This window comes from Chamaea fasciata, unplaced genomic scaffold, assembly GCF_029207755.1.
Source record: "Chamaea fasciata isolate MVZ Bird 193981 ecotype frontalis unplaced genomic scaffold, bChaFas1.0.hap1 SCAF_34, whole genome shotgun sequence".
Taxonomy (NCBI): Eukaryota; Metazoa; Chordata; class Aves; order Passeriformes; family Sylviidae; genus Chamaea; species Chamaea fasciata.
The window spans coordinates 2,837,850-2,864,037 of NW_027094119.1; the positions used below are offsets into that span (position 1 = coordinate 2,837,850).

At 44.3% G+C, this 26,188-nt stretch overlaps 1 protein-coding gene and 1 pseudogene across 1 annotated transcript in view; both read left to right on the top strand.

Annotated features, from left to right (window-relative positions):
• LOC136303447 (coiled-coil domain-containing protein 186-like) overlaps positions 1-19,619 on the top strand; it is a 119,588-nt gene extending 99,969 nt beyond the window's left edge. The window contains exons 2-10 of the mRNA XM_066207113.1: positions 8,732-8,830; positions 9,294-9,380; positions 10,144-10,286; positions 12,681-12,936; positions 13,527-13,716; positions 14,766-14,846; positions 15,880-16,090; positions 17,143-17,362; positions 18,068-19,619. Of these exons, the coding sequence (XP_066063210.1) occupies positions 8,732-8,830; positions 9,294-9,380; positions 10,144-10,286; positions 12,681-12,936; positions 13,527-13,706 (765 nt within the window). The 3' untranslated portion in view covers positions 13,707-13,716; positions 14,766-14,846; positions 15,880-16,090; positions 17,143-17,362; positions 18,068-19,619. The remainder of the gene's footprint in view (positions 1-8,731; positions 8,831-9,293; positions 9,381-10,143; positions 10,287-12,680; positions 12,937-13,526; positions 13,717-14,765; positions 14,847-15,879; positions 16,091-17,142; positions 17,363-18,067) is intronic.
• Positions 19,620-24,108: 4,489 nt separating this feature from the next.
• LOC136303448 (forkhead box protein J1-like) lies at positions 24,109-25,821 on the top strand (annotated as a pseudogene).
• Positions 25,822-26,188: the final 367 nt, after the last annotated feature.

The following is a 26,188-nucleotide window of genomic DNA, read 5'->3' on the forward strand; positions in this document are numbered from 1 at the left end:
CTTTTACTATGGTTAGTACATAGCGCCTGCCCTGGTGGGTTTGGGGAAGGGTGATGTAGTTAATTAGTTAGGTTTTTTTATATTTATATTTGGACTACTGCTTTCTATACTCTGAGGGCTTTACTTGCTTGGCTTGCTTGATTGCAGCATGTGTTTTATAGTTATGGATAACTTGAGAAATGCTGTCTATGGTTAAATTTACTTCTTGGTTTTGGGCTCACTTAGAGGTGGCATTTTTGCTTGGATGATTCGAGGCATTATGGGCTTATTGAGCTAGGAACAACTTTTTTCTGTCTTGCTAATTTAAATTTATTTTTGATACTTTTATTTTGGCAGCTTGATTGACTTGCTTATTATTTTGGTGCTTTTTATTAGCTCGATTCTTGGGAACATGGGGATTTACGTGGCAGATTTTTACAGGTAATTTTTTTACGCGAGTGGCAATTTTTTTTTTTCATCAGCAGCCTAGATTGTTTTTTTTTATGTTGCAAGTTGGCCTTTTTCTACTTTTTTAGCCAACTCTACGGAGCATTGGCTACTATTTACGAATTAGTGTAGAGGTAGAGCTTTGGCTACTCTTTGTTTTTAGCAGTGTCAAGGGTTAATTGGACAGCTTTGAGTTTAGCAAGCTGACAGGATTTTTTTTTTCCTTTCAGTGGCTTTTGCAACTTGTTGTGTGGGGTTTTATACGGCTGCTTTCTACTTATGGTTCATTTTTACGATGCGACAGGAACCGTCAATGAAAAGGGCGTAGCGTGGTTTTTTCGCCGGCATTTGGTTGTACGGAGGAGCTTTTTTTGCTTGTGTCACTTGTTCTTGCTTTTCTTTGTCTGTGAGACTAAAGTTGTTTTTTTTTTCTTTTCTGGTCAGTTTGTAATTATTTTTAAAATTTATGGGTGATTTGGGTTTTTAATATGGGCGCGCTGTGTGATGAGGGCAGTCTATTTGCTCTGTGTGGGGTCGGTGGCATGGTGGGTGGAGGCAAATGAGGATTTGGTACCTTCAAATGTTCACAGAACCATGGAATTCCACACTGGATGGGTTGGAAGGGACCTTAAATCTCTCATTCCCAAGCCCTGCCATGGGCAGGGACACCTCCCACTGTCCCAGGCTGCTCCAGCCTGGCCTGGGACACTTCCAGGAATCCAGGGGCAGCCACAGCTTCTCTGGGAATTCCATCCCAGCCCTCACCACCCTCCCAGGGAGGGATTTGGGTTATAATATTTGGGTTTGGCTTAGGATATAAAACCATGTCCAGGATGGGTTAGGTAATTTGGTTTTTTTCCAAAACAAAAATCCCTTCAGATATGTGGAATTTTATTCTTCCAGGTTCTAGAATGTGCTGAACTATTTGTATGGATGAAATGAATGAAATTATCCCAGATGAAATAATTTGCTGCCAGTTAAGAGCCTGCTGCTATAATTATTTATTAAGCATAGATCTCTTTAGATTGGTGATGTGTTTACCAACACCACAGTGCCTCATCTACATAAATTATAAATAAATACATCTATATATATATATAGTGTAACCCATGATTGAAGTGATGTTGTGCCTGAATCCCTGATATCACCCACCTTTCCCTCTGGAAGGATTTTTAATTTGAGTATTTAAGGGAGAACTTTCCCCTTTCTGTGCGTGTTAGCCATTGCAGAGTTTCCCTGCAGAAAGCTCCAACCTGTACTGACATTTTGCTTTCCTTTCTTCCCCTGATCCTGCCTGCCCTTGATTCCAGAGGAGAACAATGGGATGGGAGTGAGTGCTGAGGGTATTTACAGCACAATCATGGCAAACGCTCCCATCACCACTGAGCCCTTTTCCTTCCCCTGGCAAATCCTCTGGCTCTGCTCCAGCCTCGGGATCCACGAGCCTCTTCCCTGAGGGAATTGTTATCAACCTGGAAAACTCCTGTATTCCAGTGGCACAAGGAGACATCCGAGATCCACCTTCCTGGTGCATTCAGAAGGTGCTGCTGGGGGAGTTACACTGATCTGAACAGCTCCAAAGGTCAGAGATTTCTTTGTAATCAATTCCTTTTCCCAGCCTTCTGAAGTCTGATGATCAGCTTTCCATGTTTGTTGTGGTGGTTGCAGGGTTTGAGGGGCAGCAGAGTAAATTGGATTTAGGGATAAATTGCCATTTCTTCACAAGACTCTGAAAAGGGAGGGGAGGGATGTTAATATTTCATGTGGCTGGGAGAGGAAACGCCTGGCAGTGCCAGGGGAAGAGTCACAGCACCTGGGCTGAATTCACCCAGGTTTTTTTGGCAGCAATGATCTCATGGCTCATGATGAAGGGAACAAAAAACAATTCTGCCCCAGGGCAAGAGAAGCCTGGCTCAGGAGGGGCCATCACTGCAGTCACAGAAGGTTTCAGTGAGCTGGAGAAGGCAACAGAAATGGGATGTGTGTGTAAGAGACGGTCTGAAGATCCCTCATCTGCCTCACGACCATCGTCAAGGACAGAGACTGAAACCCCTGAAAGGGATTTTAAAATCTCAATACAAGAGTTCTGGCCTGGCTGAGGTTGTTGGGATGTTGGCCAAGTGCTGCCTGCAGGTGTGTTTGATGGAAAAACCCAGCACCCATATCGGAACATCAGAACCTGAGCAGAAACAATGGGCAAGTCACGGTGAAGTGACCGTGCCTGCTGACTTGTACTGGTTGACGCTGTACCTGCTGACGACCGACTTGTTCTGGGTTCTCTAAATGAACACACTGCAATGATTTCCCCCACCTGTTTGGCCAACTGCCTGTCGCTTCGGAGAGGACTATAAAAACCCTGGAGACCCCCACTCACTTTTGTGATCACCCCACTGGAGAAACTCGCGTCTATAGGCATCTTCAAAAGCCTCGAGGACTCGACCCTCCATGCTGGTAGCTATAATCCCCTTCCCCTCTTTTCTGTTTTTCTAACTATTCTCTTTTTCTCTCCCTACTATCGCATTTGTTGGCACTAAATAAAGGTGCATTTGTGATTGAGTAAACTGAGTTTGTCCCCCGCTGTGTCTTTTGCGCTCTGAGATCCCTAAAATGAACCATCACGAACCCCGCTTGTGTGAGCGGATCGTGACATTAAATTGGCGTCACGGACAGGATCTTGATGGACAGAGGGGTTGCGGGTTTTATATAGTTTGTAACAGGGGAAGGACCCTCGTCTCAGCCGCACCTAGCACGCCACTTCGGTGAGCGCTGTTAGAAAGCAAGGGGGGCGAGGGAAAATTCCCGCAAGCTGTATACACCCAGGCGTATAGCACTCCCTGTCATCAGGATTTTCACAAAAGGATCTCATTGTGCAAAAGATGGGACTGTCGTTATGTTTTTTGTGTGTTTTGGGCTGCTTGGTGTAGTTGAGGAGACAACCATTTGTAACTAAGGTGAACCTCCCAGGCAGTTTTGGTCTCCCCGCCCATTCCAGGGAAGCAAAGGGAAACACAGTTTTAGCTGTGCCTTTGGTGTAACTTTAAGCGTACCTCCCTGAGAGTGGTTTTGGTCCCTTCACAAAATGAGTGAAAAAGATAAGAATGCATTTTATGCTTTGCTAGCAAAACATAGTGCTAGACCTTCTCCAGATGGAGAAAGGCGGGCACAGAATAATTGGTTTAACTTTGAAAACATTGTAGATAGAATATATTCTTTGCAACATGATGCTAGATACAAACTGGGCAGAAATAAAACCATTCTTTGCTCAGTTTTGGAGGCCTGCCTTTCGGCAGCCATAGAAACCCGTTTTGAAGGGGTAAGTGAAGAAAAAGCAGTAATAGAATCCCTGAAAAATTTGGTGGAAGCTTTGCAAAAACAATTAGAAGAAGAAAGAAATCAGAATTATTTGCTGCAGATTTCCCTTGCAGAAGAGCGAAGCAAAAACTTAAAATCTGCAGATTGACCCACAGAAATAAAAGGAAAGGAGATATACAACATGAAACAAATATACCCTCAGAAAGAATTAGTACACGTGCTAAATTGTGGGGAACACTGTTGCTCCAACTTGAGACCTCTCATTAAAACAGAATATAATTATATAAATGAAGAGGATCATGATCCCCACATAACCACCAAAGAAGTTCCATACACAGCCACTGAATTAGCGAAATTAAAGAAAGAATACTCTCGCCTCCCTAGTGAATTAGAGACGGAGTATGTTTTTAGTTTCCCTCACAGGGGGCGACCAAATTAAATTAAGTGAACAAGAAGCAAGTGGCTATTGGGGACATGGAGTTTTCTTAACAGCAGGAAATGGGCGTGCTCCATGGTCCCTGACACAGCGTGCAGCTTACTGGGCAGGGGAGTTAAACCCCCTTGAGAGGGGTGACCCTCTGGCAATATTCGGCACCTCAGACCAACTCCTAGAAAATATACACAAAGCTGCAAGCTTGCAAATGATACATGAAAGAAAATTAATCTCTGGCTATGAGTCACCAATGCAACAGCCTGTCAAATCTGAGATTATGACCCCTTTAATTCGAGGTTTGCCAGAGTTTCTTAAACCAACAGCAATTCTTCAAAAAACAACAGCATCTATCTCTCCGGTAGATAGACTTGAAAGATTTCTTGGATATACAAGAGATCGAACTGGTTCCACTGACTCAACTGACTCCTCACCTTTTACTACTCCTAGCACACAATATAACAGCAGTCTTAAAGTTTGGACATGGAGTGGGGTAGCAGAAGAGTTAATAAGTTACAGTAGAAAATATGGACCAGTGAAGTACTCAGAAGTCAAACCAAAAAAACCCAGAGGAGTCAGGCACATTGCCCCTCCTAATGAAAAATCAGAAAAGGGAAAACAAATTTCCAACCAGCAGAAGCTGTGGTCACTAGGACTGAAAAGGGGAGTGCCACGAGAAATAATGGATAAATTGCCTTATGATAAATTGGCTAAAATAATTTCTAATTGGCCCTGTCCCAAACCTATTGTGTTGGAATCATCCAACCAACAACCCAGCGCACCTCCTCTTCCACAAACCTTGGGCAACAAGCCACAGCACTCCCTAGCACAAGTTTTAAACAATAAAACACAGCAAGTGGGGGGTGTTCAACAGAAAATAACTTCCCACTTAGAAAGCCTTGGTTTGCAGATCCCCTCGGAGAAAATACAAAAACCTTCTCAAGAAGTAAAATTTTTAGGAATCTGGTGGAAAGGAGGTATGACATGCATCCCACCAGACACCCTAACTTCTTTAGATCAAATCAAGATGCCTGAATCTAGAAAAGAACTCTAACAAGCTCTAGGACTATTGGTATTTTGGGGAAAACACATTGCAGATTTTTCAATTTTTGCCAAACCTCTTTATGATTTGTTGAGAAAGGGAGTAAAATGGGACTGGAGCCCTTCTCAGGAAAAAGTATTACAACTGTTAATTTTTGGAGCCACAGCTCATCAGGCCCTAGGCCCGATCCACCCAACAGATCCTTTTCAGGTAGAATGGGGATTTGCTTCCTCAGGGTTGTCAGTACACATATGGCCGTGGGGTCCTGAGGGTCCGACATGGCCTGTTGGTTTTTATTCCCGTGGTTTCAGAGATGCTGAAAAGAGGTATACTACCTGGAAAAAAGGCTTGTTTGTGGTTAGCCTAGTTCTCATAGAAGTAGAGAAGATTGTACCACAACAACCAGTTGTTTGGAGAGGGCCTTTCCAAGTTTTTAAGTCAGTCACTACTGGGACTCCCCCAGCTGACGGGGTGGCCCAGACAGCCTCAGTAAGAAAGTGGTGTGCTCAGATTGAACATTATTGTAACATCTCAATAACTGAAGGAGCTGTGATAAAACTGGCAGTACAAGAAGCAGAAAACTTGGATAGCATCCAAGACAAACCTGCCTCAGTCATTACCCCTCCCTTTTCCCCCGAACAGTCAGCAAGTCCTTGGTTTACTGATGCTTTTCCTTTTGGCCCAACAGCTCCAAGCATAGTTCCCTCACTACGGGGACCAAGTGATACCAAGAATCCAGCACGTTACCCTAGACAACCTGTTTTGGTAGACCTCCCCACGGTGGGGGAGGTACCACTAGTGCTAAAACTCCCTCTGAACGAATACCCATGGGTAACCTTTGATGCTCTAGGGAAAGAGTATCGAATAAATGCACACTGGAGAATTTCCATCATTCTAACTTTCTGCCTTTTGGTGGCAGATTCTGTTGTGCTTACTTTTCACAGGAGAACTCCGAAGGACATGAAGGCCATATGAACCATGATAAATATTTTAAATTGGGAATTTTTAGAAGTATTAATGAAAAAATTGGCTGCCAAAACTAGAGATTTGACCAAATTACAGAAACCATTGCAGTTATCCTTATTGGCTTTGGGGACACATCAGTGGTTGCTATCAAACATATTACCAAATTGGGAAAAGGTGAATGTGAATGATCACAAAATGATAATTGATGCTCTTGGTGCTACACAAAACAATGTTTCTTTGGCTCTTAGCTGCATCCAGACACAGCTTTGGATGCAGACAGTTGTTGCCTCAATCATAAGGGAAGGAGAAGAAGGCACTTTTCCTACTGAAATTTGGAAAATAATTTGAGACAATGCAAATGATTTTGAAAAGGAATTCCAATCCTGGTGGAAATTAGTAAACTTTACCTATAACCCCAATACCAACACAGTTACAGCTTTTGTGTTAACCATATGTAATGCCTCTGTACACTCGATATTTCCTATCATTGCATTAGGACTGAATCATGATGGAGCTATTCTCTATGCTTTTGAGCACAGAGAATGGGCCCGTCAAAATGGCGAGAGATGGCAAACTGTTAGTTTAGAATCATGTATTGTTCAGGAACAGTAAGGTTTCATCTGTGAGAGTAATGCAATCATAGCTCAAGACATTTGTCTGGACACTGAACAAAATATCTGCCACTTTGAAATTCACCCTAACCAGACTTCTGAAACAGTGCTAATATATATAGGCAATGGCTGTGCATGCTTTAAAACTGCTTGTAATGTAGTGTTTGTAGAAGAAATAGTAGTGAATCTTAAGAATCACTCAAATTATTGTGTTTGTAACTTTACTACAATTACAGGATGTGACTTTTCTTACTCAGCCCCAGTTACCTTTTATCAGCTTTTACAATCTGATTATACAGTGATGCACAAATTATTGCCTCCCCCTATTGGGATGAATCTTACTTTGGTGAAGCAATTGTTGCTTCATCAGGATTTAATTGAAATTTTGGAACAGATCAAGAAAAACCGACAGAAAACCCTGGTAACTATTCATTACAAAGTGAGAAAAATACATCATGTCATGGAAAGGGTAAGAAAAGATGCTGAACACAGGTGGTGGGATACCCTTTTTGAGTGGTCACCTACGGCTACAGGTATCCTGAACAAAGTGTGTCATCCCATTGTTGTTCTTTTGATTTTGGTTTTGATTGGTTTTGTCTTATCAGTCATTTTATACATCCTAAATTGGAAAATGATGAAGAAGTTGACACACTTGGCATCTATAATGGAAGCACACAGTTTAGTCAAGACCCCTTTTGCAAGAGACACTCCCAAAGTTATTGACACGAGACGTACTACCCAAACAGTGAAAATTAGACCTCCAACAGCAGATTAATTTGAAATTGTTGGTTGCTTGTTTTGATTATTGTTGTTTGTTTTAATTATGTTATATTGTAATCAAAATTAAGCTTTTGTTTGAAAATTGTTATAACTTTAAGAAATTTGATGATTTGTTCTGATTATTTTGATGAAATTGTTTTAATCAATATTGATTGATTTTGTTTTGTTTTTATTTCCTTTTCCTATTTCTCTCTCTCTCTCTCTCTCTCTCTCTCTCTTTCACACACAGTCTCTACTGTCCCTGTTTTTTCCGGGATATGCTACTGACATGGACGAGTCCTGAAGACTTCGCAAGACTACGGAACTCTGCAGAAGGAGCTCTCTTGACGACAATCGTGAGTCACGGGGTGGTGTAAGAGACGGTCTGAAGATCCCTCATCTGCCTCACGACCATCGTCAAGGACAGAGACTGAAACCCCTAAAAGGGATTTTAAAATCTCAATACAAGAGTTCTGGCCTGGCTGAGGTTGTTGGGATGTTGGCCAAGTGCTGCCTGCAGGTGTGTTTGATGGAAAAACCCAGCACCCATATCGGAACATCAGAACCTGAGCAGAAACAATGGGCAAGTCACGGTGAAGTGACCGTGCCTGCTGACTTGTACTGGTTGACGCTGTACCTGCTGACGACCGACTTGTTCTGGGTTCTCTAAATGAACACACTGCAATGATTTCCCCCACCTGTTTGGCCAACTGCCTGTCGCTTCGGAGAGGACTATAAAAACCCTGGAGACCCCCACTCACTTTTGTGATCACCCCACTGGAGAAACTCGCGTCTATAGGCATCTTCAAAAGCCTCGAGGACTCGACCCTCCATGCTGGTAGCTATAATCCCCTTCCCCTCTTTTCTGTTTTTCTAACTATTCTCTTTTTCTCTCCCTACTATCGCATTTGTTGGCACTAAATAAAGGTGCATTTGTGATTGAGTAAACTGAGTTTGTCCCCCGCTGTGTCTTTTGCGCTCTGAGATCCCTAAAATGAACCATCACGAACCCCGCTTGTGTGAGCGGATCGTGACAGCATGCAGCATGGGGGTCTTTCCTGGCATGGTCAGGATTATCAGAGATGTACTTACAGGAAAGGCTCAGTGATGTGAAAAGCTGTCTGTACACTCATAGAATAGAAAGGAACACATAAAACTCTACTTATATTTCTTCAATTCCTTTAGGAGTCAGAAGAAGTTAAATCAAATGAATTGGATGCAAAATTCCGAGTAACTAGAGGAGAACTAGAGAAACAAATTCAGGAGAAGTCTGATCACCTGGAGGTAAATATGTGGTTAAGAATTCCGTGAGATTATAATTTTGAGAATCTTATTTTAAGATGCTTATAGTTATGCCAGAATCTTTGGGGTTTGCCTTTTTTTGTTGTCTAATACTAAATCCCAGGTGTCTGCCCCCCAGCATTGCTTTTTTGGAGGATCTCTTCAGGTACTACCTTGGATTCACTTTTTAAAAACAAAGTTAGGGGAAAATATGATATAGTGAAGGTGAAAGTCTTGCTTTTCTTCTCAGTTCTTCCAAGAATAAAGAAGTTTTGGGGTTTTGCTTTCCTTTCTGAAGAAGTTAACCAAGCCTTTGGGGTACCTGTTCTGCATCAAGCCCTCTCAGCTGTTGTGGTGGCCTGTATTGGCCTAGATTTTTTTTTTTTTTTTTTTTTTTTTTTTTTTTTTTTTTTGAGGCGCCACTGTACATTTAGTTTTCTCAATGAACTTTTTACCCTCTAAAAAGGTGCATCATGCAAAAATAAAAGAACTGGAAGACTTGAAGAGAACATTTAAGGAAGGCATGGATGAGCTTCGAACACTGAGAACAAAGGTAAAGTGTGCTGATGGGAGTGGGGCTGAACACACAGTACTGAGTTTTTGGAACAAGAATACATTCCATTCCTAATTGTACTTTTACTTTTTTGGGAATAGACAGTGTGGTTAGAGATTGGCTGACATGAGACCAGAAAGGACGCCCAGTTGTTCACTCTGGATAGCCTTTTTTAGGGAGTATGAGCTGATCTGTAACACAACAGTGTTTTGCTTCATGGTGTGCTCCTCATTTGGCTGAAATGTTGAGAAACATTTTAAATTTGTCACCCTGCAAATATTTTCAATTTTCTAAATTTAGTGTAAGTAAAATACTTGTATGCTTCTCCTACCTGTGAAATGAGTTTTGAGTCTGGTAAGGAGGTTGTGCTGTCCATAACTTGTGGGCAGTCTATGGAATAGCATGCCAGTCCCTCTCTCCAGAGCAGCTCAATAGCCCTGTGGAAGAAGGGAGGAAGGCATAGTAAGGGGTTGCCTTGGTAACTGGGGAAACATCATATCTGTGAACCCTGATTAATGGGGCTGATAAGTTCGAGCCTTTGGACAAAACAAGCATTAAGCACACTTGTTCAATTTCTTGTTTGTTTGTTTTTCTGACTCAATTTGATCTGAAATACTTTGGGATATTGTTCTAAGTTGGTTGGAATCACTGTAAAATTAGCACATGAGCTTTGTACAACAGTCTAGACATATGGTCAGAATAATTTAGCTCTGAAGTTTGTGAAACTAAATAGTTTCTGGTTTCATTCTTTTTTTCCATTTAGGTAAAGTGTCTAGAGGATGAGCGCTTAAGAACAGAAGATGAGCTATCCAAGTATAAAGAAATAATAAATAGACAGAAAAGTGAAATTCAGAATTTGCTGGACAGAGTCAAAACTGTAGATCAGCTGCAAGATCAACATCAGAGGTACAGCTGTGCACTTTGACTAATGATTTAAAAGATTATCTGAGATCTATTTGTTTTATTGAAGTTATTTATGCTTTCAATGTATTGTAATTTGAAGAATGCCTGTCCTGATTTAAATCAGTGTTGCTAATACTGAAGATAACCTTGGTGGCCTCTTACAAAACAAGGGGATTGAGATTGATAATTCTAATTTAGTGTCTGTCATTATTAGAATAACAAGTGCCTGATTTCCAGCATACTCTACAGGAAATTACCTTCTAGGTGTCTGCTCAGTGCTTGCTTTATTGAAAGATGGAGGGGAGCAATTAAACTGGAAAGATAAATTGCTTTAAGACTGTGATGGATGAATGCAAGTACTTCATGAAAAGAATTTTACTTACTTGACAGATGCTGTATTGCGACAGTATGGGGCACTTTTCTTTCTAATGGACTGGAATTCATTCTGCAGTGTCGAAGTTTGCTCATTTGAGAATGTGAGGGAAATAATCTCAGGGGAGGGCTGGGCTCATGTATGATCCAGGAGTGTCTGAGCATGGTCCTGTGTCTGTGTGGTACATATGGACTGGGATATACAAATGCTGGCCACTCTGCTGGTTCCAGTGGTGTTGCATAAATGGAGCTAGATAAATGTCAGATAGGCAGAACCACCCATGTGTCTGTCCCTCTCACGCTGGTAAACAGTTCTTATTTTTCATTGAGAAGTATTTCTGTAGTTATAGGCCTTCTTCAGGGTTTAGCAAATCAACCACTTTCCATTTGCTGTGTGCTGGTCACCCGAATTGTCATGGTGTCTTCCCAGGGAAACTGCTGTGTGCTAGAAACTACTGGAGCCTACACCTGCATCAGTAACAGTTCTTTTTCACTTGGAATCTCGCCAAATGAATTAAAGTGACTGTGATCAGAGTGTGAAACTACAAATGTGTGTTTCCACCCTCTCAGTGGTTGAGACATGCTTAAGTATGTCTCTCATTCGTATTCAATTTGGATTTTTTTTCAGTATCCTTCCCATGCAACACTTATTATCCCTACATTAAATTTCATATTGTCTTTTATTTCAATTTCAAGGCAGACATCCTGAAATGTATAAAGGCTGTATTACAAAGGGAACATTCAGCTATCTTTGTTCACTGGAAAAATATGATTTTAGGTTGAATGCTGGAAAGAAATTAATGTGTGATCTGGATACTTACCACCTCCAGTGTTCCTTGGTCTCCTTCATTTGTAAATTTTTAAGGATAAGCTAGCCATTTCTTTTAGAATGGTCTAAACTTCTAATTTTGTCTGATCCAACCCTGACTGCTAGTCAGAGATTTCTCCTGTAATGAAGCAAGGTATTTGAAAATGTAAAATACAAGCATACCCTTCTGGCACAGGTTTTTAAATGGGAACTATAGGTGAGATACTTTGCAGCACAAGTGACTGGGTCTTGGCTCTTCTTGGAGAAACATATCATTGCAGGATTGTTGATTTAAAGTGAATTGATCCTCCTCATAATTACAGTGTCTGTCAGGAAATTAAATGAGATGTGTGCTCTTGCTTTGTGTAATTTTAATTTTGTTTTGAAATTTGAATATACACGCTCCCTGTGAGAAGGGTGAGTTTTTTTCTGATGTTAGAAAGTAAAGTTTTAGAAGAGGTGTATAAAATCCTGTGATTGTAGAATTAATGAACTAATATTGCAAGTGCAAATAAGAGGGATGTTTTTAGTCTGTAACATTTTTAACAGCTGTTAAATTTTGGAATTAATTTCCAGCACTTTCTGTAGAACGTTGATAACTGAAGATGCAGCATTTTTCACTCAGATTGGATGTGATAGATCAAAAGTCTCCTAATGGGAGTCTTTCAGTAGAAATAAAAACTTGTTTTGTAGAGGGGAAGGACTTATTTTGGGGGGGAGGAGTAGGGGAGTAAAACTGGCTCTTTGATTCAGAGCTGCAGGGCTTGGATAAGGATGTGTCAGGAATTGCCATACTGCTGTCCTAGGGAAATCCAAACTGGAGTATTTCCCTGTTTCTTAAAGATAAGGCCTCTTACAGATTGGCCGCCTTTGTTGGGTTTACAAACCTTCCTCTTACCTACCAGGTCTGGATTTGAGAGTTTTGTTTGTACCCTGATCTGAAGGTCATATGGAGAAGTTGAATATGGAGGGATGGCCTTCCTTGAGGAGTTAATGCCTGAGTCCTCTACAGGATGCAGAAATCTGTTGTTTCAGCACTGCAGCATGTTGTGAAACAAAGTGGAAACTCCCTTGACATTTCAAATGACTAACAGATACCCCAGGGTCATTAATTGTTCCCCTGCCTTATTTGGATTTGACCTGAATGCTTTTATTGCAATGAAGCTTCATATCTTTAGGCTCAGGTTATCACTAATGAGATACAATTGTTTTGACAGAGATGAACAAGAAATCAATGCTTTAAAGGAAGAAATAGACGGTTTCAATTCTCTGGTTGCTGATCTTCAGAGGGACATTGAAGGTAGTCGGAAAAGAGAATCTGAGCTATTGATATTCACTGAGAAATTAACCAGTAAGAATGCACAGCTTCAGTCTGAAAACAATTCCTTACAGAGCCAGTTGGATAAGCTTTCTTACAGTGAAAGAGAGCTGCAGAATCAGCTGGACTGTGTTCAACAGACTAAAGATGATCTGGTGAGTACAGTGGGCAGCTTGCTTTTGCTCTAGTAAGATGTCTGATGCAGATAAACATGTAGCACATGAATACCACCTTGTATCTTCACTTACCTGACTGTAATTTCTCCTTGAATTTGCCGTTAGTAGCAGTGGGATATGAACACCTCATGTTGCCAAGCTGAAAGAAGTCCTGAGGCACACTGCTGCTGAAATGAGGAAGTGTCACTGTGTTGCTCTTTCTGGCTTTTTGGGGGCAGAGTTGTTCTCTCTGCAACTGTAATTGAAACAGACAAAAGGTTCTAATTTGCCTGTGAAATTCATTACTGTAAACTGTTCCTCACGTCCTGTTTGTACTGTGAGATAAATGTAGTTTTTAATAAACTTAGTGAGTCATGGAAAGTAGTGTGGCTTTGTACTGTATCATGTAGATATTTTGGAGGTGGTTGAGGAATCTTACTACTCATGTGAAGTGCTAGTGTTCAGCCTAAATAATAAATGTAAAGTGTTAATGATTCCCAGGTGAAAAGTGCATTTAGGGATGTTGAGCATGCACTATGGTTGGGCTAGAATTTTTTTGTGTGTGACTGAAAATAAAATCCCTATTTCAGGCCGTCAGGTTACAGAAGGAGGAGGATCAGTGGAAGTCAGAGATTGAGACCCTGCAGGCTCAGCTGGCCTCAGAGCAAGAAGAAGTGTCAGCACTGAGGACCCAGGTGGATGAGCTGAAGGATGACCTGGCTACCCAGAAGCGCAAGCACGCAGCAAACCTGAAAGACCTCACAAAATAACTTCAGCTAGGTGGAGATTCTTTTCAATTATGAGTCAGCCCCATCTCAGAGCCCTTCAGTGTCTGGTAGACACTCAGGTCCTGTCGGTGTGTGCTCACTGCTTGAATGTCACCCTGCAGGCTCTCCCTGTCCCTGAAGACAAGGAGAGTGAGCGAGTTAGACCTTGTGGAAACTGCAGTTACAGGCCTTTGTGTTAATTTTCAGTCTAAAATATAACTTTTGAACTGGGCTTAGACATAAAATGAATTATTTATTTCCAAAGAGCTTAGTCTTTGTTATGATGTATCTGACTACTGAAATGTCACTGTAGGTATATGTGGATCCTGATCTGTGTAGGAGTGTATTCAGAAGTTGCCAGAAGTTTCCTATTTGCTGACTGTATCAGGAATTGCTGGTGACAGTTATTTTTTTAGTACATTAAACAGAGCACTTCAGTTTTTAAAGCTGGATATGGAGACACTGATGACTAATTTTGTCTACAAATAGAAGTCATCAAAAACCCAACAATGCATAAGCTCTGAGTGCAAATAGATTTGAAGATAATGAAATGTGTTTGAAATAAGAGATCCTATTGCACTGTGCAAGACAAGTTCCATGTCCCTTTTTGTGCATATAAGAACAGCTGTGTGCTTTCCCTCTTGATCCCTAGTGAGTGAGTGGTGCTTCTGGCACAAGTACTGCTGTAGTGATAAACTTACAAGATGCTGGAATAGAGTTGCCAACATCGGTGGTAGTTTACTTGGCAGACCTAATCAAAAGTAAAATCAAATTGAAGCCTTACTGGTCCCAGTTAATCCTATATATGACATTACACCTTCAACTGGAAATTACAGCACTTTGTAGGGATCATGGTGAGTGTTACATCCAGGCACTTCATGGCTGGGGCCAGAAAGAGGTAGGAAGCTGTTTGGGTTTTATTTTTCGTTACTGCCATTGTCTTTCAGTTGTCATATCATGTTAAATTAGTGCAGGTGATTAAAGGTTCTGTATGTTGGGTAACACTGTAATTTTTAGTTTCTACTCTGCTCTTGGTAATCATCATTTTGTTAATACTTTCAGCACGAAGGAAATTGGATCAGATGGAAAATGGTAATTATGACAAAGAAGTCAGCAGCATGGGGAGCCGTTCCAGTTCATCAGGTAATGGAGCACATAGCAGGGCTGCCAAACAGCCCTTCAGTCTTAACAAGGTTGCCACAGTGTGCTTCCTCTTTATGTGGTTTGTGCATATGCAGTGTGTGGGCAGCCTCCCATTAGAACTGACAAAATAGCCTCTAAGCAGCAAAATGCATTTGATTGACTGCAGTTGTAGGTGCCTGTTATGTGATTAAAGTGTAATGTTTATATATTTTGGTTCTTTTAAAATACCTGCCTTTTTTATTCCATTGCTTTTATGTTTGGAGGAAGCTCGAGAGGACTCCAGTTTATAGAGGACCCTTTTACATGCTGCCAGAGGCAAAATAAAAATGAGCAGTGGCTTCCAACATTGTTTAATTGCCCTATTGACAGTTGCAACTGTGTAAATGAGAAATCAATTAGCATCATTAGAGACATCAATGGGTTTATGTAATATTCCTTACTTTCTATCCAGTTAGAGCTAAAGGAGTGATCTTTGGCACTGAAAATAGCATGTTTGCTTCCTCAATATCTTCGGGTTTTAAGTTGAGTTGGTTCTGTCCAGGTGTCCTGTAATCTCCCTGTGTGAGAGAGACAAATGCTTCGGAAGAACAGCAGAATGTATAGAAAATACTGCGAGCTCTAAGGGATCAGTGCTGCAGTGTTTATATGTAGGGCTTTTGTGAGTCTATACAGTTTTCATAGTATTGTAATTTTAGTTTACTCCAAGACACACATTTAAAATCAGCTCAGTCCTGTGCCAGGTAAACGAACATGAAAGTGTTTAAGTGGGAATAAGCCTTCCTGAAGGGAGCACACTAACTCCAAAGGCAGTGCACCCACAGGAGGGGACTGCACCGGCTGTCCCAGCATGTCACGTATAAACACTGTAAGGATCCTTTAGAGAGAACCCCACTAACACAAAGGGAAACTGGCATCCTGGGTAAAGTATCCTCAGCTCCTGGCAGGTGGTGTGAGTGCATGCACTGCTCTGCTGAGGGCACTTCACCTCGTGTAAGATCTGAGGGAGTTTTTACAGAAGCTGATGTGTTGGCAGGGTCCCTGAACGCACGGAGCAGCAACGAGGACCGGTCACCTGAGAACACTGGCTCTGCAGTGGCTGTGGACAGCTTCCCAGAGGTGGACAAGGCTGTCTTGGTTGAAAGAATACTGAGGCTGCAGAAGGCACATGCTTGAAAAAATGAGAAGATGGAGTTTATGGAGGATCACATTAAACAGCTGGTGGAGGAAATCAGGAAAAAAACAAAGTATGTTCTGTCTTCTGTTCAGGCAGGTTTTCAGTGTTGAGCTGATGCACTAGACAAGTATTCTGGATTTTGTGTAAAGAAAATTGTCTAAATGAAAATGTTTAAAACAGTAAAAATACTGCAGTGACAGTAGACTTTGAAGATAGAATTAGTTTTGGGTTTTATTTCTTATCTTTTCCCAGCAGTTATAGTAATTGCCAGGTTTTTCTCTATTAGTACTATTGCTGATTTTTTTCAGGAGGAATAAACTGGCACAAGTGGGTTTTTGGTAGCAAAATGGTCAGCAGGTGGCTGATTTGAGATGGACTGCTGCCACTGGCTAGCAGAAGAGTCCATTCTCTCCGTGTGCTTAAAAGGGTGCTGATTGTGGGTTTTTTGGAAGGAGAATCTGCAATATTCCAGATGGTACTCTGGTATATATATCAAACAAATGATGTATCTGAGCCAAAGGTGGTCAGTGAGACAATGTGTGAGACAAAATTCCACTTAAATGAAAATCTCATATTCCAGGAAAATGTGTGGAACTTCAGTGAGGAGGGTAAGAAATGCTGGCATAAAGCTGCTTCTGGAAGGTACATTTGCCTGTTAAGAACAGCCCCTTGCTTAATGAGTCCATGCATTTATGCCCAGCTGGTACCATTTCACAGAAAATTATTACAGCTTGGGAAAACTCTTGAGAAGTGACTTTGTAATTTTTTTCTCATGTGTAGAAAGCTTAAGATTCCGTGTCTGGAGTCCTTCAGCAAAGAAAAGTAGACTTTTTACCAGAAAGATCTTTCTTGTCCCAGTAACTTTTCAGAATACTTTTAAATAAGTAAATGCTGCACATTGTAGTCTCTTGATTTGCCAGCATTTCCTGTATCACTACTGGTATCCCAGGTTTTCCTCTGGCATAGAAATTGCAGGAGTAAACTTTTACTGCTTTTTTTTGGTAATACAGTACTGCTTGAAAGTAAAATTACTCATGTCAGGAATCTAAAGTTATTTCAGCATCAGACTCTTCTCTGCCTTGCAATGCTATGATGTTGTTTTTTTATTTTTTTATCCTCCAGAATTATTCAGAGCTATATTTTGAGGGAAGAGGCTGGAACCCTCTCATCAGAGGCCTCTGACATCAACAAAGTTCACTTGAGCAGGCGTGGTGGGATTATGGCATCTCTGTATACATCTCACCCTGCAGACAGTGGGCTCACCTTGGAACTCTCCTTAGAGATAAACAGGAAGCTTCAGGCTGTGTTAGAAGATACATTCCTGAAGAATATTACATTGAAAGTGAGTAGCTGTGCCAGTTCTTGTGCACATTCTTGTGGTTCTTAGATGCTTCCTTCACTGCATGCTGTGAAAGGCTTTTCAGAAGTCAGCTCATTGTGATTTGGTGCCACTGATAGCATTGAGGTTAACCGGGGAGTTACGTGACATGATGCCATGTTCCTCCAGTTTGGTACCCTCAGAGTATGCTGCACTAATGGGCTGCTGCTTGAGATAAGACCTGGAGTGCCTGTGCCTTCAGCAGGGCAGGGTCTCTCCATGCTCTCCCCTGGGCATGTGGAACCAGGAGCATGGGCTCTGCCTGCCTGGCCCTCCTGAGCTGCTGGGGCAGCACCTCTGCTGCCACGGAGAGCTGGCAGGCTGGAAAATGGTGTGCAGGCTGCCAGCTGGGCTGCAGGGTTGTGCACAAGCTGGAGATCTCTTCCTGTAATCATCATTTCCCTTAAATGCTTAGGGGAACTAGCATTCTACCTTCTGGGCATCCTATGGAGTACTGGTAACTGCAAAAAAGGACTTGCCAAGAGCTTTGAGTTTTTTATTGAAATGAGTTTGTTTTTTTTCTGACTCTGATAATTTGCATTTGTTCTGGATACTTGAAAGTATCAACCTGCTGACATAAACACTAATTTTGACTTATTAGTGCATTTTGTGCTGATGGATTAATTTCCCTGTATAACTTATCTTATCATTTTTTCCCCTCCCACGAAGGAAAACCTGCAAACTTTAGGAACAGAAATAGAACGGCTTATTAAACACAAGCATGAACTGGAACAGAGAATAAAGCAGACATAACTAAAACTTCTGGGGACTAACCAATGTGAAGATGCAGAAGAGGCAGGTGCTACAGACCACTGTGTTTTGCATTCTGCCTGCCAGCACAAGCATCTGGGTTTTTGCAAAAGAAGCCTTTGGCCACACAGGCTCACTTGTGTGAGAGATCAGCAGGGTTTGGCATCTGTGTGGTTCCGTCTACCCAGTACCCCAGAGCCTGAGGTACTGCTGGAATTCACTGCACACTACATTTATCTGAAACTTCTATTTGAATTACAGATGCTTTGCAGTGCAGACTGTTTGGAGTGAGTTGCCATGAGATTTTAATTTCTGCACTGTGTAATTAATCAGTCTCTTAATGATGGAGCTTGAAAAAAAAATAAAGCCAATTATGTCTTAGTTGCTATTGAACATATCCAGTGTTACTGAGCTTTAAGGGCTTTCAGATGTTTATTTCCTTTCTTGCATATTATTTCTGATCTTTGGGTTGATTAAGCATTTTTGACATGTGCATGGAATAATGCTTTATTACAAAAGTTTGGGTTTTAAGTGGTGGCCGTAATATTGCATATTTTTTGCTTTAGATTAACATTCAACTGGTCAATTTCTTTATTCCAGAGGAGTGAAACAACAGTAAAACTAAGGAGAATTTGAAAGTGTTCTGATTCAGTTCTTGAGTTCATTTAGTTGAAACCAATGGCAGTTCAGCAAATCTTGTAAACCCTTGATCCTTAGACATGCGGATCAAAAGAAGTTTGATACCAGATAATTGGTTAATAAAGTTCTCTGGGCTTCTGCATCACTAACAGCATTGAAGGAATTTAAGCTGCCCATTGTAAATCTATGTAAGTATATGCACACATGATGATTACATCTGTTTTCAAAGACAGCTGGAAGCTAATGAAACTTTCTCATTAGCTGTGACTAGACTAACTAGCGACAATATTGGTAAGAAATAAGAAATAGATCTAAATGGGATTCTAATCTATTGTTGTGAAAGTGGCACAGAAATCTGTGCGACTCCTTGATTTTACTGTCGTGAAGAATTAATTGGTCAAAGTAACTGAAAACTGTTGCTTAGTCCTTCAGTGGCTGAGAGGGTGATGGGGGAAGAGTGACAAGGTTTGGTTTAGTCACAACATCATGTTCACATTTGAATTCCAGGATAAGTAATGTACAGGATCTGAAATATCTTTATTCCAGCAGTAAATGTGTAGTTTCTGTATCTATCACCTTTTGACCAAAATCAATTGATCAGATCACCGTGTAAATACATACTTCAGGTTTTTATTAAATACTTGAACTTCCTATTGCCATGTAAAAAAGAGTCAATGTACATTTACAATAGCAATGCTTTAGCTACTTTAATCAAAAAGGGGAGTGTGGGGAGAATCCGTCTTACTGCAGGTACTGTTTGCGTTGTACACAAAACAAGGGACCTGAATTTGGCAGCACAGAGAAGGATAATTGATCAGACATCTGGGTGACTTAGGGGTGTGAACACTCGGCTAGAAGCAGCTGGACTGTCTGCAGACTGTTCTGGCCCCCACCAAGACTCTTCTTGTTGCCCTCGAGTGCCTCTTGCTGTAGGCAGGGGCTCCGAGCGGTGCTGCGGGGTTCTGCCCCTCCGTGCTGGCCGCCGGCCCCTGCTCGCCTATTGCATTTCACCTTTTTTTTCCTCATTTTTTTGGGTCAATTTTGGTCAATTTTTTGATCTTTTTTTTTTGGCTTATTTTTGGCTCCTTTTGGGCCAAATTTTGGACATTTTTGACACTTTTGATCTTTTTTATCAGTTTGGGTGGTTTTGGCTCCTTTTGGGTCAATTTTGGACAATTTTGACTCATTTTTGAATATTTTTGGGTCATTTTTTGGCCATTTTGGGTCAATTTTGGGTCAATTTTGAACGACTTTGTGTCTTTTCATCATTTTTGGTACATTTTGGTTCATTTTGGGTCAATTTTGGGTCAATTTTGACGATTTCTGTGACTTTTTCTCTCCCCTCCCCTCCTGCCGCAGAGGAGGCGCCGGAGCTGGAGCTGCCCCTCCCCCCACGTGAGGAAATGGGGGGAAATCCCTCAGATTTGGGTAAAAAATGGGGAAATTGGAGAAATTTGAGTGGAAATTTGGGAAATTTCGGGGGGACATGGGAAATTTTAGAGGATTTGAGGTAATTTTGGGAAAAATTGGGGTAAAAATGGAGAAATTTGGAAAAATTTTGGGGGAAAATTGTAAATTTTGAAAAATTTGGGCCAAAAACTGGGAAATTTCTGGAAAATTCTGGAAATTTTGGTGGAAATTTGGAGAAATTTGGGGGGACATGGGAAAATTTAGAGGATTTTGGGAGCTTTTGGGAAATTTTGGTGGAAATTTGGGAAACTCGGGTCAAAAATGGAGAAATTTGGAAAGGGTTTTTTTGAAAAATAGGGAAGTCTGGGAAATTTGGGCCAAAATTTGGGAAATTTGGGTCAAAACTGGTGAAATTTGGGAAAAATTTCAGAAAATTTGGGAAAATTTGGGTCCAAAATTGAGAAAATTTAGGGAAAAATTCAGGGAAAAATCAGGAATTTGGGGGGAAAATTTGGGGAATTTTGGGATAATTTGGGGGAATTTTGGTGGTTTTAGGTAATTTGGGGAAATTTTAGGGAAAATTGGGGATTTTTTGGGAAATTTGGAAGATTTGGGGGAATTTTAATAGATTTGGGGAGATTATTTGAGGAATTTTTGGGAATTGGGACATTTTGGGGAAATTTTGGAGTTTTTGGGAAAATTTTGGGGAAATTTTGGAACAATTTTGAGGGATTTTGGGAAATTTTCAGGAAAATCGGGAATTTCCGGGGAAATTTGGAGGATTTGGGGGAAATTTTGGAGAATTTTTATGGATTTTGGGAGATTTTTGGGAATTTGGTGAAATTTGGTGATTTGGAGTTTTTTCGGGGATTTTGGGGGAAAATTTTGGGGGATTTCAGGAAAATCAGGAAAATGTCTGGAAATTTGAGGGATTTTGAGAAAATTTGGGGGAAATTTTGGGATTTTTTGGGAATTTTTCGCTAATTCTGCCTCTCCCCCTCCTCAGAGCTTTCGCTGGAGCCGCTGGAGGAGGAGCCCACGTTGAGGCGGGGCCTAAAACGGAAGTGAGAGGAGCCAGAGGAGCCCCAAATGAGACTCGGGGGCGAGGCCAAGACCAAAGATGGGGCGAAATTCCCAAAGAAATCGTAAAAATACTGAGAAATTCCAGAGAGAATGTATAAAATAAAACAGTGAAAAAAACCAACATGGCGGCCAACAGCGGGTGGGGCTTAAATCGGAAGAGGGCGGGGCCTAAGCAGAACTCGAGTCGGGGCGGGACCAAAAACCAAAAATGGGGAGAAATTCCACCAAAAAAATTTGGGAAACTTTAAAGGAAAATTGAGATAGAGAAAGAAAAAACCCAAATGGCGGTTGGGTGGGCGGGGCTTAAACCAGAAGTGTGTGCGTGTAAACAGGAAATGGGTGGGGCCTTGAACCGGAAGTGGGCGGAGAAATCCGGACATTGAGATTCTGGCAATTTTAATTGTCCCTAATGAGTGGGAGGAGCTTCAACAGGAAGTTGGCGGCGTGAAAACCGGATGTGGGCGTGGTTTAAAAAGGATGTGACACCGTTTAAACACAAAATGAGCTCAGGGTGAGAATGTCAAGAAGGGGGCGTGTCCTGATGTCACGACTTCTCTCCCTCATTACCATCCCGCCCCTTCCGGCCCCGCCCCCCGAGGTCGTCCCGGAAGTTCCGGAGCCACCGATGCTCCATCTCAAGAGGTGAAATCCTGAAATTTTGAGGGCGAAATTTGGGAATTTGGGGAAATTTGTGGGATTTTGGGGGATTGTTCCAAGTTTCTTGAGATTTGGGGGAGAATTTTGGGATTTTTTTGGAGATCTTTTGGGGGGGTCGGTGAAAATTTGTTGGAATTTTGTCGAAATTGTTTTAAAATTTGTCCAAAATTTATCAAAATTTTGGGAAAAAATCGGGAAAATTTGGGGGAAAAATTGTGAAGAAAAAAAACTGTAGAAATTTCGTAAAAAAATTGAATCAAAATTCTTCAAAAATTTATCCCAAAACCATCAAAACTTTGAGAAAACTCGGGGAAAAATTCGGGATTTTTTTCCTGATTTTCCAGGAATATTTTAGGGAATGTTTTGTTAAACTTTTTCAGGATGATTTTGGTCAAGTTCAGTTCTGGTGTTTTTGGAGAAATTTTTCGCGATTTTTTGAGTCAGAACTTTGGATCAATTTTTAACAAATTTTTAAAAACAAATTATTGAAATTTAATGAAATTTGAATTAAATTTTTCCCAAATTTTGGCCAAAATTCCTCCAAACTTTGCCTGATTTTCCTGATTTTTTTAATTACAATGTTTTAATTTTGGGGGGAATTTTTTGGGAACTTTCGCAGTTTTTCGGGGAATTTTGGGAATTTTTCCCCAAATTTCTCCTCCTCTCCCTCCCAGGCTGCACCTTGACCACGCCCAGCCCCCGGAAGGGGCGGAGCTTGGCGCCATCCTCAGCCGGATTGGCCACGCCCCCTGGTGGCCGAGCTTGGGTGGGCTTTGGCCACGCCCCTTTCTCCTAAACCACGCCCACTTCCCCTTCAACCATGCTTTAAGCCCCACCTCTTCATTTCCCTCCACATTATCCCCCACCCACTTTACGCCACGCCCACTTGTCATTCAAGCCCCGCCCACTGAAGCCCCGCCCACTTTCCTCAACCCGATTTTACGCCCACTCCCGTTTGGCCACACTCATTTAAGCCCCCCCCCTTTACCTTTAAGCCTCGCCTATTTCCACTTTAAGCCCCGGTCACACAAGCCCCGCCCTCTTTCATTATCCCTGCTATAACCCCACCCCTTTAAGCTCCTCCCACTTCACTTCCCACTTACATTCTGCCCACTGAAGCCCCGCCCCCTTTCCCCCAGACCTCGGTGCCGCTCATTGGCTGCAAGTGGAGCAGCCCCGCCCCTACGGCCCAATCAGCATCAAGCTCCCCCCACGGCACCAATAAACCACGCCCACATGGCCGGAAATGGAGTTGTGAAGCTCGGGGGGCTGCCCTCGAGGGGCTGCGGGAAGCGGCGGGGGCTGGGCTCAGCCCCGCACGGCGCCAGAGGAGCCCGTTCAGCGGCCGGGCGGGGAAATGCCTGTTGGTGGCAGCGTCCCCCTCGAGCCCAAGGCTCGGCAGCGCTGCCGTTGCCCCAGAGCCGCTCCAGCCCGCACAGCGGCAGCTGCTGCGCTCCGGCCGCACTCTGACTCTCTCCGTTTCTCGGTCTCCTGGCCCAAAAGCAGCGCCGGCATCCCGGCTTTGCAAGGCCGGAGCCAAGGCCGCGTCCCCCGCACGGCATTTCCCCAAGGCTGAAGCCGCCGGGTCGCTCCAAGGGACGCCGTGCTTGGGGTGGATCCCTGCTCCGGGTTACTTTGGGGGACCGGGGGCAGGGGGAATGGCGAACAGCAGCAGAGCGAAGGGAGCGGGGATGGGATAGGATGGGGCGGGAGGGGATGGACGAGTGGTTTAGGGTTCGTGGGGTGGAGGTGTCGGACTCTGAGGTGCCGTCCTGACCCATGGCAGGTGTGAGAAACCGCCTTGCTTGGTGGGAGGGCAGGACTGGATTCGTGTTGTTTGAGGGCGGGGAGGGGATGTTGATTTTCTTTCATTCTTTCTGCGGCCAAAACCTCGCCGGGCACTGGGCGGGGTTAGCTTTGGGGGGCCCGGGGACGCGAGGCTTCGAGGGAATTTCCCCGAGGCTCGGGGCTGCTAAAGCTCCCCCCCGGGGCGGACGTTGCGGCTCCCGCGCCCAGCACCCCGGGGACGCGTGCCACCCAGCGGCACCGGGGACACCCGGCGCTGTCCGGGTGCTGCTTCTCACTGAACCTCAACCCTCTGCCTCTTCTCCCTGCAGCATCTGCCCCGTGCATTTTCTGCCTCCACGTGAGCCCTGCCCGGCGCCGAGGCCATGGCGAGCCCCAGCCCCGTGCTCGAGGCTCAGGAGCAATCCAGCTCCAGCCAGGAGCAGCAGCAGCAGCAGCAGCGCCGCGAGGAGCCCAACATGCCGTGGCTGGTCAATCTCACGGGCGCCGACCTCGGCCTGCCTCCCATCTCCGAGGATCCCAATGATCGCTGCAGCATCTGGGAGAACCTGGTGAGCCTGGTGGACTTCCAGAGCCCGGGTTTTTCCCTGACCTCCGAGGAGCTCTGCGACTTCCTCGACATTCCCAGCACGGCCGCGTCCTCCTCCTCCGCCTCCAGCGCAGGCGAGGTGACTGCGTCCCTGCCCCAGACCGTGCCCAGGTCCCCTCCGCCCGCCGAGGACGTCGACTACAAAACCAACCCGCACGTCAGGCCGCCCTATTCCTACGCCACCCTCATCTGCATGGCCGTGGAAGCCAGCGGGAAGCCCAAGCTCACCCTGGCCGCCATCTGCAAGTGGATCCGCGACAACTTCAGCTACTTCTGCCGCGCTCATCCCAGCTGGCAGGTAGGAGCCGTTGGCAGGACTTCAACCCTGGGGTTTGTTCTCTTTTGCATCTAGAGCGCCATCCGGAACAACCTGTGCGTCAACAAGCGCTTCGTCAAAGTTCCCTGAGACAAGGGGGAGCCGGGCAGAGGCGCCTATTGGAAGTTTCACCCTCAATACGCCACGTGGCCCAAGAGCAGCAGCTCCGAGGGCCGCGGGGCGTTTCCAGAGCAAATCCCGCCAGCCTCCAGCAAGCGAGCCCAGCCAGCAGCTCAGCGTGCGCCCAGCCCGGCCCATGGCAGCCTCGAGGTGGGCGCGGAGCTGCAGCAGCCGCTCCAAGAGTTCGAGGAGTTTGGGAGCAACCTCTACAGCGATCCCATGGGGAACGAGGAGGGGCAGCAGGTCCCAGAGCAGTTCCCGCAGCAGGTCCCGGAGCAGTTCCCGCAGCAGCTCCCGCAGCAGGTCCCGGAGCAGTTTCCAGAACAGTTCCCAGAACAGGTCCCGAAGCAGTTCCCAGAGCAGTTCCCGGAGCAGTTCCCGGAGCAGTTCTCGGAGCAGTTCCCAGAGCATGTCCCGGAGCAGTTCCCGGAGCAGTTCCCGGAGCAGTTCCCAGAGCAGGTCACGGAGCAGTTCCCAGAACAGTTCCCGGAGCAGTTTCCAGAACAGTTCCCAGAGCAGGTCCCGGAGCAGTTCCCGGAACAGTTCCCGGAGCAGTTCCCAGAGCAGGTCCCAGAACAGTTCCCGGAGCAGTTCCCAGAGCCCTGCCCCACAGCCCTGGTGGCCGAGGCTTCTTGCCTGCCCAGCGATGCCCCGGGCGACCCCGAGGAGCCGCACGAGCTGACCGCACTGATGGGCAGCATTGACTGGGAGGCTCTGCTCATCCCCTCCCTGGAGCAAGATTTCCTCGCTCTCGACAACCTGGAGCTGCCACCTTCCACCCTGGCTGAAGTGTTGCCCCTGTGCCCGGCAGGGGAGCAAGAGCAGCAGCAAATCCCCGCCGAGCCCGGCCTCACCACGCCGGGCTTGGATGAAAACCTGACGGCCATGGCTTTCCTGGAGGTTGCCTGGAACGAGGAGACACCGGAGAATCTCCTCCCCAGCTGCAGCCTCCTGGAGCAAGGGGCTGAAAACATCCAGGCCTCGCTGCCCAACATGGATGTCATGGACTTTGTGGACGACCCCTTTAAATCTCTCGTAGAGATGGGCGATTAGACTACATTAGATAGGATAGGATAGGATAGGATAGGATAGGATAGGATAGGATAGGATAGGATAAGATAAGATAAGATAAGATAAGATAAGATAAGATAAGATAAGATAAGATGCTGCTTCCCCTCCTGGGTGGGACCCGGGGGCGTGGGGGGGAGACAGGACCTGAACAGGATGGGGGGACACGGGCAGCGCCCCCCTGTCCCCGCTGTGCCTCCCCTGTCCCCGCTGTGCCCAGCCCCCCAGTGCCCCCCCCCATACCTCCCAGCGCCCCCTGCCCCCCCCAGGCCCCTCCTGACCCCCTCAATGCCCCCCTGCTCTGCCCCCCTCACCTCCCCGGCACCCCCCTGCCCTGTCCCCCACCCCTCCC